Genomic DNA, 20,213 nt, shown 5'->3' with positions numbered 1-20,213 from the left:
TGGATTCATGGATGACGATCCTTTAAACCCAGGGCTCAAGTTGCTGCTGGGGCAGCCGGAGCGGGCTCCCACCCTTATTCCAAGGAAAGAGAAGCGACCTGTGCCCTGATCCCACCCGAATTCCGGCACCGCCCTCCCTTCCCGGGAATTCCCGGCGCTCCCCCCCTGGCAGCGGGTGGGGCTCGGAGCTGTTTTCCCGGGATTTAAGTTGTTTTCCCGGGATTTAAGTTGGGTTTGGGTGCGTTTTCCCCCCTTCCGTTGGTCACCGCGGGGGGGGGGAACTGAGGCACGGGAAGGGTTCGGCCGCGTTTTCCAGCCGTGTCCCAGCGTTTCCTCATCCCAGGCTTTTCCTTATTGGCAAAGATCCCGGATCTTGGTGTTTGTCTGATCCTGGAAGACCCAATCCTGACTGTGCTGCTGTGTCCGCACCAGCCCATCCCTCATCCCAATCCGGTGCCGGCTGCTCCAGGTAGGACAGGGACAGCCCCGGGATCCCACTGGGATTCCCTGGGGTTGATTCCAGCTTTTCTGTTAACTGGGATGACTCTGGTCCAGTCCCTCCACACCTGCATCCACACCAGGCTTTTTTCCCAGTGCTCCAGAATATCCATCATCCACATCCCAACAAGGCCCTTTTCCACACCCCACCTCGCCGAGCCCATAGGAAAGGGGGTGTGTTTTCGCTTCCCATGGGAATATCCCTTTTTCCAGGGGGAATGCAAGAGCAAAACCTCTTCCCAGGAGCAAATTTTCCTCAAGAAGGCCCAAAAAGGAGGAAAAATGGAAGGAACTGGGTTTGTTTCCCACTTGGTTTTCCCAGAGTGAGGCAGAAATGGCTGGAATGGAGTGGGAAGGAAATAAACTTCCATATTCTAGAGGTGAAATTTTTGGAATTGGGTGAAAAAAAAATCCCTGGATTTTCTCATAGTGAAGCCCAAATAGTTGGAAATGGGGGGAAAACCTGGAATTTGGTTGGGAAGCAGAGTTTTAAAGGCCAAAATTGCTGGAGAACGACTCAAATGGCACCTGCTGATGCTGGAAGTGATGGAAATGGGTGGAAAAGGGTGGAATTTTACTCCATAAGGAAGGAAAAAAGGCAAATGGGGGCTGGGGGGGGGTGGGTATCCCACTGGAGCGCTGCGGGATCCGGCGCTTTGAGCCCATTTCTTCCTGTGGAGAAGCCAAATGTGGGGCATGGATGGAGTTGGAGTCCTTGGATCTCCTCCAGAGGTGCTTCCCACTTCTTATCCCATGTGGAAACATCATTCCCACCTTTCTCTCTTCACCCACCCCCCCCCCCAGTTTCTTGGGATTCAGCGAGGCTCCATAAAAAGCCAATGGGATTCATCCCAGCACATGGAGGTGGAATGTGGTGGGATAAAGCCTTAAATCCCTGGGGATGCATCCAGTGGGGCAGGAAGCAGCCAGAAACACCCATCCATGAGTTCTCCAGGGGTTTCTTGGAGCATTGTTCCTTTTCCATCCCGTTTTCCACCTGTTTGGCCAGGAAGTGGTAACGCTCCCATGTTCCCCATGGATCTGCTTGGTTGTCAGCCCTGGGAAATGCTGGAAAAAGGGATTTTCTGGTCCAAACCAGGCTATTCCCAATGCCTTTGGGGCCTACTGGAGGGAAATGGCCTTTTCCAAGGTGTTTTTTTTTGTGGGACGAGGGACGCTTCCCACATTCCCAGATATTCCCAGCGCCCTCCCAGCCCAGTGGGGCTCTGGTTGACCAGCTGGAGCCCAGACTGGGAAGAGGAGGAAGAAACTGGGATGAGGGAGAGCGATTCCAGGTCAGTGCCCAGGGGAACGTCGCTTCCCAATGCCCATCCCCATCAGCATCATCCCAAATCCTGGAAACCTAAACCACTTCCAAGTGACTAAAGGGGATTCTTCCTACAAATCCGCTTGTTTTTTTGGGGGGGGGGGGGGGTCAGGGATTTTGGTGCTTTCCCACAGCTTCCCATGCTTCCCCCCCTCCTTGGGGGCACTTGTAGCCACGCACCCAGCAGCATTCCCAATCCAGATTCCCAACATCTCCACCATCATCTTCCCACCCTGCCCCACCTCCCGGTGTCTTTCCCGGCGCCTGGATTTCACGCCAGCGGCATCACCGCGCCGCCGGCGTTAATCCATCCGGGATTAACACCGCTGGATTCTGCACTGTCAGCACTTCAGTCCCGGCCGGAGCCGCCGGGAACGGGCTCCCGGTGCTGTTGTTCCTCCCTGGAGCCGCATTCCCGATGCTGGTGCTTCCTTTGGAGCCCATTGAGGGATTTCCCACCTCTCCAGCTCCATCCCCTCAGCTCTGCTGTCATCCCACCGGGAACGGCTCCGGCTGTAGCGTAGGTCTCTGCTTGTGATGGGAACGGTTTCCTCAGCGCCAAGAGGGAATTGGGAGGGGCGGGTTGGAAGAGGGAATGAAGGGAGCAGCACAGCCAGGATGATCCCGCTTCCACGTGGTGGAAGGGGAATGTGGGGTTTTCCATCCCTTTGGGCCAGTTGGAAGGATGGATTCCAGGGGGGAGGCTCGGGATGAGCTGGCAGCGCTTCCAGCAGCATTCCAAACAGCTTCCCCTTTGCTGCTGCTTCCCAAACCTGTTTCCATCCCTTTTCCTGTCCCACTGGCACGGCTCCGAGTCGGACGCATCATTGTTATCCCCCCCCAAAAAAAACCTTTTCCCCCCCTTCCCCCCCCCCCCCCCCCCCAGCTGAAGAATGAGCCTGGAACTGAGGTGGGAATTGACAAGAGTTGAGGGAATATGACTAAATCCAGGGAAAAACTCCAACTTCCTTCCCCCTCCCACCTCCATCCCGATGGATCTGTGCTGTAGCTCATTGCCGGGTGGGGTTGGATGCTGCGTGGCCAAGAGGAGAAGGAATCCAAGCGTCCAAACCTCCTTCAAGCTGAGGCTTGGAATACCGCTTCCCCACCACCTCCTGCTCCACAGCCCCAACAATTCCTCATCAACCCATAAATCCTTTGGGATTTCCAGCCGGTTTCCCACTGGGGGCAATTCCTGGATTCCATTCTTCGGGTGATTTCCTTATTGATCACCTCGGAGCTGGGGAACATCTGGAATGAGTTTCCCGGAAGATCCCCATCCGAGGGGTTGGAATCCACTGAGTTTTCCTTCTTTTTCCCATTGTTTCATGCAGGGAAGCCACCGGGCCCGGAGCCAACACTGGAATTGCTCTGGAAGCCATTGAGATGTCCACCAAGGCCCCCATCTACCTCAAGAGGGGCAGCAGGAAGGGGAAGAAGGAGAAGCTCCGGGATATCCTCTCCTCGGATATGATCAGCCCCCCCTTGGGTGACTTCCGGCACACGATCCACATCGGCAGCGCTGGCCAAGGGGACACCTTTGGGGACATCTCCTTCCTCCAGGGCAAGCTCCATCTCCTGCCCCGTTCCCAGCCCAGCTTCTCCTTCTCCAGGACCTCCACCGTATCCGGGCACGAAGCACCGGGAATGCCATCCCCGCTCTTGAAGAACGCCATCTCCTTGCCCACCATCGGTGGTCCTCAGGCCATCACCCTCCCGTCGGCACCAGCGCCTCCCAAACCCCCTCGGCTCCACCTGGAGGAGCTCGGGAAGAGGGATGAGGAAGAGGAGGAGACAATGGGCACCATCCCAGCCAACGGCTTCCGCCACGAGGAGGAGGCCGGCAGCGCGGAGCCCTTCCTGTCGCACGCGGGATCCCTCCTCTCCCTCCACGTGGATTTGGGACCATCCATCCTGGAGGATGTCCTGCAGGTGATGGAGAAGCACCAAGCAGAGGGGGGCTGTGGATCTCCACCAGCTTCAGGCCTGCAGGAGAGCTTGACGTGAAGGCACCCATGGGGGTAGATGTTGGGCAATGGTTGATTGGACGGGGGGGGGGGTGGTTGTTCTTTGGGGTGAAGTTGGCTCCTCAACGATCCCTATGGATTCTCCACCTCCAGAGCATGGACACGGCGTCGTTGACACTCGTTGGGGGTGGGACTGGGGGGGGATTTGTGCTTGAAGAGAGGCCATGGTTGGAGCTTGGCCATGGTGAAGTTCAACCAAGCACCTAAGTCCTGGAGGTGGTGGTGGCGGCACCCTTGGAACATCACCCAAATCCCAACGTTTCCATGGCAAAGGTGGCTTCACCGGAAGCGAAAATCCCTCTTGGGATGAATTCTGGGAATAAGAGCCATGGTTGGAGTTTTGGGGGTGGAATTGGAAGGCAAAAAGAAACCCAACCAAGGAGTGACCACCAGGCCCCATTCCCATGCTGGGAAGTGGGATCCATCCTCACCGGCGCCATTCATCCCCGTTGGATGGAGGGATGAGAGGTGAGAGGCTTCGGAATTCCAAACTCTGCTGCTTTTATGGGATAATCTGCATGGAACCGCTGTAATTCTGGCTATGGAGCAAGCGTGGCCTCATCTCCTGGACTCCAGCACTAAACTCCCATCATTTTCCACCCTTTCTGGGAATTTTGGCCACTTTTGGGTGGCAACATCCCAAAACCTGGAATTCCACCCGAATTCCAACCTTCCATTAAGCCGGGTCTAGGCACTGGGTGGAGCTTCAGTTTCATTTGAGGCTCTTCCAGCTCTGTTCTCACCCAATCCAAGCTCCACTGGGAGATCCAGCAGCATTCCCAAATCCCCTCTTTCCTCCCAGTTGGTTTATCAACCAATTTGAAGGGAAAAACCCTGGGATTGGATGATTCTGGGTGTTTTTCCGAGTGTTTTGTAGGAGTTTTGGTATTCCAATGTCTTCGTGTGGTTGGACAACACCAAATCTCGTGGATTTCACCCTAGATTGGGATGGGGATGTTCCCCTTTGGCCCAACTTCCTAATGATTCCCAGCAGCAATCCTGAAAGTTGCTGCCTGGATTGGGAATTCTGAGATAATCCCATGCAGGTAACAGCCCCAAATCCCCTTTTTTCACCCCAGGTTTGCTCCAAGATGCTGGATTTGGGGCATGGATTTGGCACTTCCCTGCTCCCCCTCCTTGGCTCTGGTTGATACCAAATGATACCAAATTATCCCAATCCCGGTTTTTCCCCCCTTTTTCCAGGTGTAATTCTTCATTTGAGCTACACAAAACTCCATTTCTGGAATTAATCTTTAATTATTAGCAATAAAATCCCTGTGGATTCTCCTGCCCCTGGCTCCTCCCACCCCCTTTGCTTAACCCGTTAATTCCTGCTTTATCCCATCATGGTTCCAGGAAGTGGGAACGGGATTGGGAATGCCGTGGCTCAGTCAATGGGGGACTCACTGATTGGGAATGGGGAATGTGAGCACTGGGGGGTGTTGGGGTATGAGGACACTGGGAGCAATGGGGACACTGGGAGCGCTTGGATAACCCCGGGTGAAATAACCCCCAATTTCCCAGCAAACAGGGAAAAATGACCTTGGGAAGTGGGAGTGAGCAGGAAAACCCCACAGGAATCCCCCCTGTTCCCGGGGCTGCATCCCATGGGATGAGGTTTGGGATCTCAGGGTAATTCCAGTTTGATGGGAAAGGAAAAGACCCCAAAACTTGGGGTTTCCACATGGATTTGTAGGGATAAGGATGGGTTCCCACGGGGAACCTCTATGGGGAGGGGTGGAGATTTGACATTGAGGACCCCCCAACCCCGCCTTCATCCATCCCTCATTCCATCCTCATCCTCTTCCCAGCATCCTTCATCCTCCTCTTCACCTTCATCCTCCTCCTCCTTCCTCCGTTCACCTTCATCCTCTTCCCCTCCCCATTCCCTCCGGATTTTCCCCTTAATTTCCCGCCCATTTCCTGCCACTCCCCGCCCATTTCCCGCCCCCCCCATTTCCTGCCTCCCCACCATTTCCCGCCACTCCCCATTTCCCGCCACACCCCCATTTCCCACCGCTCCCCCCTATTTCCCGCCACTCTCCCCCCATTTCCCGCCACCCCCCCATTTTCCGCCTCCCCCACCCATTTCCCATCACCCCCATTTCCCACCACTTCCCCCCCATTTCCTGCCACGCCCCCCTCATTTCCCGCCACTCCCCCCTATTTCCCGCCATCCCCCCTCATTTTCCGCTTCCCCCACCCATTTCCCGTCACCCCCATTTCCCACCACTTCCCCCCGTTTCCTGCCACACCCCCCCATTTCCCGCCACTCCCCCCTATTTCCCGCCATCCCCCCTCATTTTCCGCTTCCCCCACCCATTTCCCGTCACCCCCATTTCCCGCCACACCCCCCCATTTCCCGCCACTCCCCTGTATTTCCCGCCATCCCCCCTCATTTTCCGCTTCCCCCACCCATTTCCCGTCACCCCCATTTCCCGCCACTTCCCCCCGTTTCCCGCCACACCCCCCCATTTCCCGCTACACGCCCCCTCATTTCCCGCCACTCCCCCCTATTTCCCGCCACCCCCCCTCATTTTCCGCCTCCCCCACCTATTTCCCGTCACCCCCATTTCCCGTCACTTCCCCCCCCGTTTCCCGCCACACCCCCCCATTTCCCGCTACACGCCCCCCTCATTTCCCGCCACTCCCCCTCATTTTCCACCTCCCCCACCCATTTCCCGTCACCCCCATTTCCCGCCACTCCCCCTCCCATTTCCCGCCACTTCCCCTCCCTCAATTTCCCGCCATCCCCCTCCCGCCGCGCACGCGCCACCCGCTCCCTCCCCGCCTCCCCTCGGCCGCCCGCCGCGCATGCGCGCTGGGCGGCGCCGGGCCCTGGCGGCGGAGGCAAGATGGCGGCGGTGGTACAGAATGTGGTCAAGCTGTGAGTGCGGCGCCCGACGGGTGTCGTGTCCCGTCCCCCCCCCCCCCCCCCCCCCCCCGGCTGGGAATGGTTCGGTCCAGCGCTGGAAACGGGGCTCCCCCCCCCCTGCACCCTGCATGTGCCGCGGGCGGGACCAAGTGCGCGGCGGGGTTGGGGGGGTGCGGGGGGGGGGGGAGCGGTCATTGTTCGGGGTGAACTTTGCTGAGGTAAAACATGGGGGGCCGTGAGGGGAGACCTCAAAATGGGGCCGTGAGGGGGGGGTATGGCCGGGGAGGGGTGTGCTGTGGAGGTAAGGGGGGGATTGTCCCTTTGTATCCCGGTGGAAGGGGCCTATAGAGGCCATGGGGGGGAATTATCCCTTTATATTCCTATGGAAGGGGCCTATAGAGGCCATGGGGGGGAATTATCCCTTTATCCCTGTGGAAAGGTCCTATACAGGCCATGGTGGGGGGAATTGTCCCATTATATCTTGGTGGAAGGGTCCTGTAGAGGACATGGGGGGGAATTATGCCTTTATATTCCTATGGAAGGGGCCTATAGAGGCCATGGGGGGGGGAATTGTCCCTTTATATCCCTATGGAAGGGGCCTATAGAGGCCATGGGGGGGGGAATTATCTCTTTATCCCTGTGGAAAGGTCCTATACAGGCCATGGTGGGGGGAATTGTCCCATTATATCTTGGTGGAAGGGTCCTGTAGAGGACATGGGGGGGAATTGTCCCTTTATATCCCTATGGAAGGGGCCTATAGAGGCCATGGGGGGGGGAGTTATCCCATTATCCCTGTGGAATGGTCCTATACAGGCCATGGGGCGGAATTATCCCTTTATATCCCTATAAAGGGGCCTATAGAAGCCAAGGTTGGGGGGAATTATCCCTTTATCCCTATGGAAGGGGCCTATAGAGGCCATGGGGAGGAATTATCCCTTTATATTCCTATGGAAGGGGCCTATAGAGGCCATGGAGGGGAATTATCCCTTTATATCCCTATGGAAGGGGTCTATGCAGGCCATGGGGAGGGGGGGCATTATCCCTTTATCCCTGTGGAAAGGTCCAATACAGGACATGGTGGGGGGAATTGTCCCATTATATCTTGGTGGAAGGGTCCTGTAGAGGACATGGGGGGGAATTGTCCCTTTATAGAAGGGGCCTATAGAGGCCATGGGGCGGAATTATCCCTTTATATCCCTATGAAGGGGCCTATAGAGGCCATGGGGGGGAATTATCCCTTTATATCCCTATGGAAGGGGCCTATAGCGGCCATGGGGGGGAATTATCCCTTTATCCCTGTGGAAAGGTCCTATACAGGCCATGGGGGGGAATTATCCCTTTATATCCCTATGGAAGGGTCCTATAGAGGCCATGGGGGGGAATTATCCCTTTATATCCCTATGGAAGGGTCCTATAGAGGCCATGGGGGGGAATTATCCCTTTATATCCCTGTGGAAGAGTCCTATAGAGGTCAAGGAAAGGGTTATCCCTATACATTCCAGTAAAGTATCCTATTGGGAGGGGGGTATTATCCCTTTAATCTCTATGAGAGGGTCCTATAGAGGCCAAGAGAGGAGGTTCATCCCCATATATCCCCGTGGGAGCATCCTACGTATCCCATGGGATGTATTTATTCCCATAAGAGTGGGAATTTCCCCGTGTATGTTTGGGAATGGGGGGAGGGTGTGGGGTGTCCTAAAGGGGTGCAAGGAACCTGGAGAGTGGCTTTGGACAAGGGATTCAGGGATGGGATGAGGAGAAACAGCTCCCATGTGGAAGAGGGAAGGAGTCAGATGGGATCTTGGGAGGAAGAGCTTCATTGGGAGGGTTGTGGGACACTGGCATGGGGTGAATGGAGGAGCTGCCCCATTCCCAGCAGTGCTCCAGGCCCAGCTTGGATGGGGCTTGGAGCATCCTGCTCCAGTGGAAGGTATCCCTGAATGAGCTTTAAGCCCCCTTCCAACCCAAACCATTCCCATTGCGCTTCCTTTAGGGTGGGTTTGGGCAGGCGCAGACACATCCCAGGGCTGGGAATGGGGTCGGGAATGGGGTCAGGAATGGGGTTGGGACTGAGCTCTCCGTGCCGTGTCCTGCAGGCTGGGGGAGCAGTACTACCGCGATGCCATGGAGCAGTGCCACAACTACAACGCGCGGCTCTGCGCCGAGCGCAGCGTCCGCCTCCCCTTCCTCGACTCCCAAACCGGCGTGGCCCAGAGCAACTGCTACATCTGGATGGAGAAACGGCACCGTGGGCCCGGTACGTGGGAGCGGGGCTGGGAATGGGAATGTCGTGGCCTCGGATCGTGGACTCACAACGGGCCGGGTTCGGGGTTTGGGTTCCAGGTTTAGCCGCCGGGCAGCTCTACTCCTACCCCGCGCGGCGCTGGAGGAAGAAACGCCGCGCTCACCCGCCGGAGGACCCGCGTCTCTCCTTCCCCTCCATCAAACCAGGTACCTCCCGCGCCAGCCCGGGCCTCTGCTTCCCCATGGGCCTCATCTCCGTGGGTTCCTCGTGTTCCTCACCTCCATGGGCCTCTTGTGGTGGTTCCTCGTGTCCCTCACCTCCATGGGCCTCTTGTGGTGGTTCCTCATGTCCCTCACCTCCATGGGCCTCTTGTGGTGGTTCCCTGTGTTCCTCACCTCCATGGGCCTCTTGTGGTGGTTCCTCGTGTTTCTCACCTCCATGGGCCTCTTGTGGTGGTTCTTCATGTCCCTCACCTCCATGGGCCTCTGTGGTTCCTTGTGTTCCTCTTGTGGTGGTTCCTCGTGTCCCTCACCTCTATGGGCCTCTTGTGGTGGTTCCTCGTGTCCCTCACCTCCATGGGCCTCTTGTGGTGGTTCCTCACGTCCCTCACCTCCATGGTCCTCTGGTTCCTTATGTTCCTCTTGTGGTGGTTCCTCACATTCCTCACCTCCATGGTCCTCTATGGTTCCTTACGTTCCTCTTGTGGTGGTTCCTCATGTCCCTCACCTCCCCGTTCCTTTGTGGTTCCTCATGTTCCTTTTGTGATGGTTCCTCACATTCCTCACCTCCCCATTCCTTTGTGGTTCCTTATGTTCCTCTTGTGGTGGTTCCTCATCTCCATGGTCCTCTTGTGGTGGTTCCTCGTGTCCCTCACCTCCATGGTCCTCTATGGTTCCTGATGTTCTTCTTGTGGTTCCTCACAGACCTCACTTCCAGGTTCCTCTTGTGGTCATTCCTCACATTCCTCACCTCCATGTTCCTCTGTGGTTCCTTATGTTCCTCTTGTGGTTCCTCATGTCCCTCATCTCCATGGTCCTCTTGTGGCGGTTCCTCTTCATTCCTGATGGTAGAGCCCATGAAGGGCTGTTGGGTTTTGGGTTCCTCAAGGAACGACCACCAAAGGTCTCACCAGGAGCAGCTGAATGATTCCTCATGGGCTTTGGATCCCTTGGCTCCTGGATGATGCCCACAAAGGGGGAATCGAGGTGGCATCAAGCTGGAGGGGCTGGACACAGAGGCCAAAGGGTGATGGAGACCCCTCCATTGGGTTTTAAGGCTCAGGTTGGATCCCATCACTTCCTAAACTCCTAATGGAGCTGAGGTGGGGCTGGATCCAAGCGTAGCCATGGATAATGGGCGCAACATTGGGAATAGGGACGTTCTCCTGTTGGGTTGTGAGGTTCAGGTTGGATCCCATCACCTCCTGAACTCCTGATGGAGCCCAGCTGGAGCGGGATCTTCTCTTAGTCATAGCCTTGATCAATGGTTTCCATCTGGAGCAGTTTTAAGGTGGATCATGGAAGCCTGGAATGATTTGGCTTGGCTGGAACCTTTAAAGCTCATCCAGCTCCAACCACCATGGGCAAGGCCACCTTCCATAGAGCAGCTTGCTCCGAGCCCCATCCAACCTGCCCTTTGAGCGCTGCTGGGGCTGGGAGATAGGGGGGGTGTTCTCCGTGGTATCTCACCGGATTCCGGCTGATCCCGGCTTTCCCTGCAGACACGGAGCAGAGCCTGAAGAAGGACGGGCTCCTGGCCCAGGATGGCAGCAGCCTGGAAGCGCTGCTCCGCACCGAGCCGCTGGAGAAGCGGAGCCTCCCGGACCCGCGCCTGGATGACGACAGCCTGGGCGAGTTCCCGGTCACCAACAGCCGCGCACGGAAGGTGCCGCTTCCCGGCGCTGGGAATGGGATGGGATTGGGGGGGGGGGGGGGCAGGGGGCAGGGAACGGGGATTCTGGGCCCAAAGTTCAGGGAAAGGGGGATTCTGGTCCGAAAATTGAGGGTTCTGTTCCCAAAATTCAGGGGAAAGAGGGATTCTGGTCCGAAAATTCAGGGAAAAGGGGATTTTGGTCCCAAAATCCAGGGAAAGGGGAATTCTGGTCCTGAAAATTGAGGATTCTGTTCCCAAAAATCAGGGGGAGAGGGATTCTGTTCCGAAAATTCAGGGAAAAGGGGATTTTGGTCCAAAAATCTAGGGAAAGGGGGATTTTGGTCCGAAAATTGAGGGATTCCATTCCCAGAATTCATGGGAAGAGGGATTCTGTTCTGAAAATTCAGGGTAAAGGGGATTTTGGTCCCAAAATCCAGGGAAAGGGGGATTCTGGTCCGAAAATTGAGGGATTCCGTTCCCAAAATTCAGGGGGAGAGGGATTCTGTTCTGAAAATTCAGGGAAAAGGGGATTTTGGTCCAAAAATCCAGGGAAAGGGGGATTCTGCTTCCAAAATTCATGGGAAGAGGGATTCTCCTCCGAAAATTCAGGGAAAAGGGGATTTTGGTCCAAAAATCCAGGGAAAGGGGGATTCTGTTCCCAGAATTCCTGGGGATTCTAGTCCGAAAATTCAGGGAAAAGGGGATTTTGGTCTCAAAATCCAGGGAAAGGGGGATTCTGGTCCTGAAAATTGAGGGATTCTGTTCCCAAAATTCAGGGGGAGAGGGATTTTGTTCTGAAAATTCAGGGAAAAGGGGATTTTGGTCCCAAAATCCAGGGAAAGGGGGATTCTGGTCCTGAAAATTGAGGGATTCTGTTCCCAAAATTCAGGGATAGAGACATTCTGGTCCGAAAATTCAGGGAAAAGGGTATTTTGGTCCAAAAACCTAGGGAAGGGGGGATTCTGTTCCCAAAATTCATGGGAAGAGGGATTCTCCTCCGAAAATTCAGGGAAAAGGGGATTTTGGTCCAAAAACCTAGGGAAAGGGGGATTCTGGTCCTGAAATTCAGGAAAGGGGAATTCTAGGCACAGAATTCAGGGAAACGGAGATTCTGGTCCTAAAATTCAGGGAAAGGGGGATTCTGGTCCTGAAATTCAAGGAACGAGGGATTTTGGGCCCAGAATTTAGGGAAAGGGAGATTCCAGCATCAGAATTAAAGGGAAAGGAAATTTCCAGTCCTGAAAACCATAGGGATGCAGATTCCGCTGATGCTTTGCCCTTTTCCTGTTGCAGTTCCCTCCCAGAGGGATTTAATCCCAAGGGAATGTTATTAATGGACGTTGGGATTCAGAAGTTCCCCTTTTCCCTTCGAAGCCACGCGTGGGACTTAAATCCCATCATGATCCATGGGGTGGGAAGCGCTTGGTTTAGCGGCTCCAGCCCAGCCTGGTACGGATCATGCCAGGCTGGAGGCCACCACCACCAAATCCCACTTTTCCCATTCCAGTGCTCCCAAGGGATTTTGGTTTTCCCACTGATCACTTCCGCAGGCGTTGGAATGGATTTGGCTGCCGGGCCCATGCTGGAGTATCCCAGATCCCACTTTTCCCCCCCTTTCCCCTCAATCCCAAGGGGTTATCCGCAATGTCCTCTCCTCTTTCCTAGCGGATCCTGGAGCCGGATGATTTCCTGGATGATTTGGATGATGAAGACTATGAGGAGGATACGCCGAAGCGACGAGGGAAGGGGAAGGCCAAGGTGGGCTTGGGCTGGATCCCGGCCTTTTGGTGGCAATTCCAGTGAATCCAAGCCTTTGCCGATGCCAAAGGAGCCCCAACACCACCCAGGGCTCCTCTGTGCCCGTGTTTTGAGGGAAAACTTTGGGATGTGCTCGAGCCTGTGGGTGGGATAAGGGGAAAAACCCCCTTGGATTGGGATAACTCGTGTCCCTCCGCCACTAAGGAATGTTGGGCATGGAAAACCCACTTCCAACGCCCTGGAATCCACCTGGTTAGGGGGGTGTTGGTGCTCCTGCCCCTTCCCAGAGTGGGGCAAAGTCACTGAGGATCCCAAGGGATACTTCATGTTCCACGCACACCCGGCGGCAATTCCCGACTATTCCCACTGTGTGGCAGTGTCGGATCGTGCCTTGTCCGTGTCCTCAATCCAGGAGCTTTTTGGGGCACAAGTTTCCCTCAAATTTGGCTTGTTCCCACTTTTTCCCCTCTTCCTTCCCCCCCCCCACCTCAGGGCAAAGGCGTCAGTGGGGCTCGGAAGAAGCTGGATGCGGCGATCTTGGAAGACCGGGATAAACCCTACGCTTGCGACAGTGAGTACGGAACGCCGGGAGTGCTGTTTGGGGGGGGAATCCATTGGGGTTTCCATTGGGATTTGGGATTGAAACCCCCAAAACCCAGGGAATTTGACACATCCTGGGGGGAGGGCGTTTTTAGACCCCTCGGACTCTCCGTTCTGTGGTGGGTGGAGATGGCTGGAGTTTTCCCACTGGGAATGCCGGCATCTCACCCCCACTGAAGGGCTGTGCATGGAAAAATGAGGATAAACCTCCCCTGGTGTTGCAAACAGCCCTGGAAAGGTGGGAAGCAGCCCCCCCCCGCCCCCTACGCTGGCTTCCCACTGGGATCCGTGTCCCTCAACCCAGTCTGGAGCCGGCTCAGATCCCATTATCCCATCCCTCCTTAAAGCCACTTCCCGAGGTTGTAGCTGTGAAACGCAACGCTCCCGCTCTGGTTCGAATCCCTCCTCAGCTCCAGGGGTGGGAATTCGCTTCCCAATCCCATTCCTCTGCGAGCCCGAGCTTCCCAATGCTTCCTCAAGAGGAACTGGGTGGGAAAACTAAGGAATTTAATAGGGAAAGCAGCAAACCCAAGGGGCAAGTGAGGCTTTGGAATGCCCTTTCTGTCTTCTTCCTCCTGTCCTGCATGAGCTGCCACCTCCTTCTTCCCCTCACCCCCACCCCACCCCTCCTTTCCACAAGCCTGATCCCAAAGAGTTGTGTTTTTCCTGCCTTTTTTTTTCCCCTGTTGGAAGCATGGCCTGGGATGCGTGTGTGCGTGTGGGGTGTTCTCACGACTCTCTTTCTGTGTTTCAGATAGTTACAAACAAAAGCATTCCTTGAAACCTCCCGACCGAGGTAGTCACTCTCTGTCTGCTTTTATACTTCCTGCCTTTCCTATTCCCAACGATTCCCTTCCAAAATCAGGGATTTCTCCCCCCCTTTCAACCTCACTGCACCCTATGGGGAAAGGGGGAGGGAAGGACACAGCGGAAGCCAAAGGCCACCACCGACCTCGCTGCTCCTCTCCTGACCCTTTTCCAGCAGGGAAGAGCGGGCGTGCGTGCCGGCACGAGAGGGAAAACAAAGATGAATCCCTCTCCTGCTGCGGGGCTGGGAGGGAAAACACGGAGTATCCACAAAAGCCATCCCGGCTCCTGGATCCCGGGATGCGCCGCGGCCTTTGAAGAGCCGCCAACGTCTTTAATGCTGCTTCTCTTGCCCAAAATAACACCCGGTTCCTACTTAAAAGAAGCTCCCAAAACGGCTCCGGGATGTGGGATATTGGGGGCTTGGAAAGCCGGGAATGGCCGTGGCGACGGCTCCCTTTTTCTCATGGAGAGGTTGGAAAGATCCCGGTTTGTGTTCGCATTCCTGCCTGGATTTGGGGGTTGGAAAAGAGTCACTTTTAAGCTGCAGGGGGTTGGGAAGGAGCCGCCTCCTGCCAGCTCCGGGTGGCTGCTCCGGGCCCTGACCCAGCCGTGCCCCTGCTCGGCTCCGGAGCCTTGGAATTCCATGTAATAAGGTTGTAATTGCTGGTTCTGGGCTGCTTTTGGCCTCCTCCGTGGCATTCCAGACCTGCCCATGCAGAGTTCTCCCTGGAGACAGCGAGTATCCAGCAGATCCCTTTGCCCCAAGGGGATTTGATCCCCAAAATCCAACGCTGCTGCTTCCATGGGGCTCCAGCCCCATTCCCGGCTGCTTCCCATTAGTTTGGGAGCCCTTTTCCAGGCTTCAAACAGGCCTGGAAGTGGATCCAGGAAGGTTGGGATGTTACAGAAAAGCTCCAAGCTTGGGGAATCTCATCCCAAAGTGACCTTTTCCCTGGTTTTCCCGGATGCCATGATGGAAAGATGCGGGGAAATCTGTTGCTAAATCTGCTCCTAAATCCCGCTCTGGCTTTTTCTAGAGGGATTTCAACCCAATCCCATCCTCGTGCCGGCTGTGGAAAGCCGGCTCTGGCTCCGTGCTCTTCCTGCCTGAGCCTCTCCAGGCTGGGAATTGGGTTTTGGAGCATCCCAGTTCCCAAAACAGCCCTGGAAAACCGGTATTGGCAACTTAGGAGCCTATTCCCTGGCCAGGAAGGCGCTTCCCAGTCCATGGATGCTCAGAGCTTTCCCTAAGGAAGCTCCTTCCGCAAGGAACGGGGTGGAATGTGCACAATTCCTGGTGTGGTTTCCCCAGGCACGTTTGGATGAGCTGAGTGGATCCAGGAGGGAGCAGAGCTGGGATGTTCCCTTGGATTCCCAAAAAATGGAAGTTTCCCTTTCCTTCACCTTGGAATCTGCTTTAGGAGATGGGGTTTGGGGTGAGAAATGCACCCAGGGAGCCTCATTCCAAGCAGGGTTTTCCCACTTGGATTGATCCTGGTGTGGCTTCGCTCCCGAACACCCACTAAATCCAGCGGGATGCGCAGCGGAGGCTTCTCCAGCCCCGATCCGGAGCTTCCACCCCCAGCCCCTTTCCTTAGGGAATTCCGAGGTGGATATTAATACCTCCCAAGTGCTTTTTGGGGGCTGAACGGGAGCAGCTCCCGATGCTCAAAGCCTGGAGACAGGACCGGGGTGGTGTGTGGGGGGGGGTGCCGGATGAATTGGGATCTATGGGAATGCTGCTCCCTGACGGGCTTGGCTCTGATTCCTTCCCGGTTCTATCCCTAGTCTGCGGGAAGCGGTACAAGAACCGGCCGGGATTGAGCTACCACTACGCTCATTCCCACCTGGCTGAGGAGGAAGGTGACGACAAGGACGACTCGCAGCCCCCGACTCCCGTCTCCCAGCGATCCGAGGAGCAGAAATGTAAGGAAAACGCCCCCTTCCCTGCCTAAATCCCAAGGGAAAGCTGCCAAATCCCTTGTGCCAGCGCTGGGAGCGAGCGGCATCCCCATCCCGATCGGCATCACCCCAAGCGCTCGGATGTGGTGGTGCCGAAGCGTTTTCCCGTTGTCCCAAGTGGAAATCCGTTGTGCTGACTCCGGTATTCCCACTTTTTTTTTATCCCAGCTAAAAAAGGTCCAGACGGTTTGGCTCTGCCCAACAACTACTGCGATTTCTGCTTGGGAGATTCCAAGATCAACAAGAAAACGGGACAACCGGAGGAGCTGGTGTCGTGCTCCGACTGCGGGCGCTCAGGTAGGGCTGGAAAGGGCACGGATCTGGGTGGGAGCTTGGGAAAGGTTGGGAATTCCTGACGCCGAGTCGCCTTCCCGTAGGACACCCGTCCTGCCTCCAGTTCACGCCGGTGATGATGGCAGCCGTGAAGACCTATCGCTGGCAGTGCATCGAGTGCAAGTGCTGCAACATCTGCGGCACCTCCGAGAACGACGTGAGGCCCGGGAATGCCGCCGGGAGAGTGGGAATACAGCTTGGGAACAGTGGGAATGACCCCGCAGGGACAGTGGGAATAACCCCCCTGCAGGGACAGGGGCCTAAACCCTGGGGACAGTGGGGATAATCCCCTGGGGATAGCAGGAGTGCCACTGGGAGAGTGGGAATCACCCCCTTTGGGACAGTGGGAATGAGCCCCCAGGGATAATGGGAATACCAACCTGGGACAGTGAGAATGACCTCTGGGGATAGGGGGAATAACCCTCTGGGAATAGCAGGAATACCAACTGGGGACAGTGGGAATGAACCTCAAGACAGTCTGGATAATCCCTAGGGACAACAGGAATAATCCCCAGGGACAATGGGAATACTGGCCTGGGACAGTGGGAATAATGCCCCCCCCCCCCGGGACAGTGGGAATACTGACCTGGGACAGTGGGAATAATCCCCCCCCCCCGGGACAATGGGAATAACCCCCTGAAAGAGCAGGAAGAACTCCTGGGACAATGGAAGTACCCCCCGAAACGAAGGGAATACCCCCAGGGACAATGGGAATAACCCCCTGGAACAGCTGGAATAACTCCCAGGACAATGGGAGTGCCCCCAAAATAAAGGGAATACCCCCCCCCCCCCCAAACCAATGGGAGAGTCTTGCTGGAGGATCTTTGGGCTTCAGGTCTGGGGTCGCTGCCAATCCCAAGGGATCCTTGTCCCTTCCCTGTTGTCCTCATCCGAAGCCACATGGAATCATCCCAATATTCCCACTTTTCCCCTGCTTTGGCTCAGGATCAGCTGCTGTTCTGCGACGACTGCGACCGCGGGTACCACATGTACTGCCTGACCCCCCCCATGTCGGAGCCTCCCGAGGGTGAGTGCCGCTTCCCAATGGAATTCCCATTCTGGAATGGGGAAACCACCGGGAATTCAGTGCCGGTTTCCCACCTGCTTCTGCCCATGGTTCTGGGAGGGGAGCCAGGGACCTGTCCCATGCCATGGGCTTCAGCGTTCCAGCTCTTCCCATTATTCGTTCTCTGCTCTGCTGGAGGAAAGCTTCTCCAGCAGGGAGGGAAGCTTTGGGATGGGAAGGATGGATTTTGGGATGGGAGAGATGGATTTTGGGGTGGGAAGGATGGATTTTGGGGTGGGAAGGATGGATTTTGGAGGTGGAAGAGTGGATTTTGGGGTGGGAAGGATGGATTTTGGGGTGGGGAGGATGGATTTTGGGTTTAGAAGGATGGATTTTGGGGTGGGAAGGATGGATTTTGGAGGTAGAAGAGTGGATTTTGGGGTGGGAAGGATGGATTTTGGGGTGGGAAGGATGGATTTTGGGGTGGGAAGGATGGATTTTGGGGGTGGGAAGCATGGATTTTGGGGTGGGGAGGATGGATTTTGGGGTGGGAAGCATGGATTTTGGGGTGGGAAGGATGGATTTTGGGGTGGGAAGGATGGATTTTGGGGTGGGAAGGATGGATTTTGGAGGTGGAAGAGTGGATTTTGGGTGGGAAGGATGGATTTTGGAGGTGTAAGAGTGGATTTTGGGGTGGGGAGGATGGATTTTGGGGGTGGGAAGGATGGATTTTGGGGGTGGGAAGGATGGATTTTGGGGTGGGAAGGATGGATTTTGGGGTGGGAAAATCCACCCCTCCCATCCCAAGCTCTCCTTATGGGCTGGTGAAGCCAAGCAGGATCATTCCTCCTTCTCTTCCTCCCCTCTTGGTCTTGTGCTGACTCACGGCTTCCAAGCAGAAATTCCCTGCCAGTGTTCCCATCAGGAGACCTGATGATCCCTCAGGGATCATTAATCCCCCCAGGATTAATGATCAACCCCTCCTCTGGCCACCTTCCCAGGAAGGTTAAAGGAGGAAGGTTGGAAGGTTCATTCCCGAGGGGTTCCTTCCCAATGGGAATGCTCCCACCTCACCCTCGGGTCCATCTATCCACAGGGAGCTGGAGCTGCCACTTGTGTCTGGATCTGCTGAAGGAAAAAGCCTCCATCTACCAGAACCAGAACAATTCCTGATCCCGCTCCGGCGGGATGCGCTTCCCGGTGCCCCCGTTCCATGCGATTCCCTCTTGGTTTGGGGTCTTTTCCTCTTTCATTTCCCCCCTTTCCCTCCCCCCCTTTTTTAAACCTTCCCTTTAGTTTTCGGTTCATTTGGATTTATTCCTCTCAATCCCTTGGGAAGGGGCTCGGGATTGATGGGATTTTCCCCCCACGAGGCTTTATCTCCCCCCTCACAGCCCCACGGGACACGACCCATGGTGACATCCCCCCATCCCTATGGAGCCCATTGCTGCACATGGCACGGGGCTGCCTTTCCCATCACCATTCCCGGCTTTCCAGCCCCATCCCTGCCCCACAGCGTTCCAGACCCTTCCCGTCCCCCTTTCCTTAGGGACACATCAAGTCCCTGCACATGCAGGGCTGGGGGGGGGGGGGGTGCTGTTTGTGCAGTTTTGGGCTTTTTTGGTTCATTTTGGGGCTTTTTTGTGCAGTTTGGGGATTTTTTTTTTTGTTAAATTTGGGGGGTTTGGTTAGATTTTGAGGTTTTTGTTAAATTTGAGTTTTTTTGTTCAGTTTGGCTTATTTTTTGTTAAATTTGGGGGGGGGTTAAGATTTGGGGGGATTTTGTTCAGTTTCGGGGCTTTGTTAAAATTGGGGGGATTTGGTTAATTTTGGGGGGATTTTGGAAGGTTTTTGACAAATTTGGGGTGGGTTCATTTTGGGGGCTTTTTGTTCGGTTTTGGGTTTTGTGGGTTTCTTAGGTTTGGGGCTTTTTTGTTCAGTTTGGAGGGGATTGTTACATTTTGGGCGGTTCAGTTTTGGGGTTTTTTGTTAAATTTGGGGGGGTTTATTAGATTTTATGTTTTTTGTTCCGTTTGGGGGTATTTTTTGTTCGGTTTGGGGATTTTTTGTTCAGTTTTGGGGTTTCTTGGTTAAACTTCTTGGGGGTTTGGTTAAATTTGGGGCGTTTTGTTCAGTTTGGGGGGGGGTGTTCAGTTTTAGGGTTTTGTGTTCAGGTTTTGGTGGGGTTTGTTCACTTTTGGCCATTTTGGAGCCCTCAGTGTTTCGTTTCCTGCTTTATTTTCCCCTTTCCCCCTCATTTTTCCCACCACCACCCCCCCCCAGACGAGGCCTTAGACCCCCAACCCCCACCATGGGGCAGAACCCCTGGACCTGGAGTGTTCGGTGCCCCCCACCCCCCCCCCATCACACAGGGTTTGTTCTGGGGCTTGAGCCGGGGGGGGTTGGGGGGGTTGAAAAGCCGCTTCCAGCCCCAAACCACTGTGGGGACACCCCAAACCTCCCCCCCCAACCCCACACCCCCCCCCCCCAAGGGTCCCATTGACTGAATGTGCCTGGTTTTTGTAAGAATCAACTTAAAAACACCTACCTCCGACACCCCCCACCCCCCCCCCCACTGCCCACCCCCCAATTCCAGCCCCCCTGGAACCCCCCAGCAGAGAGGAGCCAGTCGGGGTAGGGGAGAGAACCCCCAGAACCAGCCCCGGGAGCAGGAAAAGGGGCTCAAAGGGATGAAAATAGCCCCCCAAAATGACTGAAATAGCCCTAGAAATGGCTGAAATAGCCCCAGAATGAGCAAAATAGCCCCGAAATTGACTGAAATAACCTAAAAATGACTGAAATAGCCCCTGGATTGACTGAAATAGCTAAAAAATGGGCAAAATAGCCCCTAGATTGACCAAAGTAGCCCCCCAATTGACTGAAGTAGCCACCAAATGACT

At 55.5% G+C, this 20,213-nt stretch overlaps 2 protein-coding genes across 3 annotated transcripts; both read left to right on the top strand.

Annotated features, from left to right (window-relative positions):
- Positions 1-256: 256 nt before the first annotated feature.
- CDC42EP2 (CDC42 effector protein 2) lies at positions 257-3,890 on the top strand. Its single transcript, XM_062635468.1, has 2 exons — positions 257-469; positions 3,160-3,890. Exon 2 carries the CDS (start codon positions 3,212-3,214, stop codon positions 3,830-3,832), a length of 621 nt encoding a protein of 206 aa, XP_062491452.1. The 5' UTR covers positions 257-469; positions 3,160-3,211; the 3' UTR covers positions 3,833-3,890.
- Positions 3,891-6,619: 2,729 nt separating this feature from the next.
- Positions 6,620-18,985, top strand: DPF2 (double PHD fingers 2). Of its 2 annotated transcripts, XM_062635466.1 has the most exons (12): positions 6,620-6,739; positions 8,824-8,984; positions 9,071-9,178; positions 10,693-10,856; positions 12,510-12,602; positions 13,095-13,173; positions 13,957-13,998; positions 15,801-15,938; positions 16,143-16,271; positions 16,352-16,464; positions 17,253-17,334; positions 18,410-18,985. In XM_062635466.1, the coding sequence occupies exons 1-12, from the start codon at positions 6,708-6,710 to the stop codon at positions 18,484-18,486; spliced, it is 1,218 nt and encodes a 405-aa protein (XP_062491450.1). In that variant the 5' UTR covers positions 6,620-6,707; the 3' UTR covers positions 18,487-18,985. The 2 variants fall into 2 exon arrangements, with proteins under 2 accessions (XP_062491450.1, XP_062491451.1); XM_062635467.1 differs by lacking the exon at positions 13,957-13,998 and having other exon boundaries at positions 18,410-18,984.
- The last annotated feature ends 1,228 nt before the right edge of the window (positions 18,986-20,213 follow it).

This window comes from Pezoporus occidentalis, unplaced genomic scaffold (assembly GCF_034315485.1).
Source record: "Pezoporus occidentalis ecotype Australia unplaced genomic scaffold, CSIRO_AGI_Poc_V1 ctg454, whole genome shotgun sequence".
NCBI classification, from domain to species: Eukaryota; Metazoa; Chordata; class Aves; order Psittaciformes; family Psittacidae; genus Pezoporus; species Pezoporus occidentalis.
This window is presented reverse-complemented; position numbering and strand designations above follow the sequence as displayed.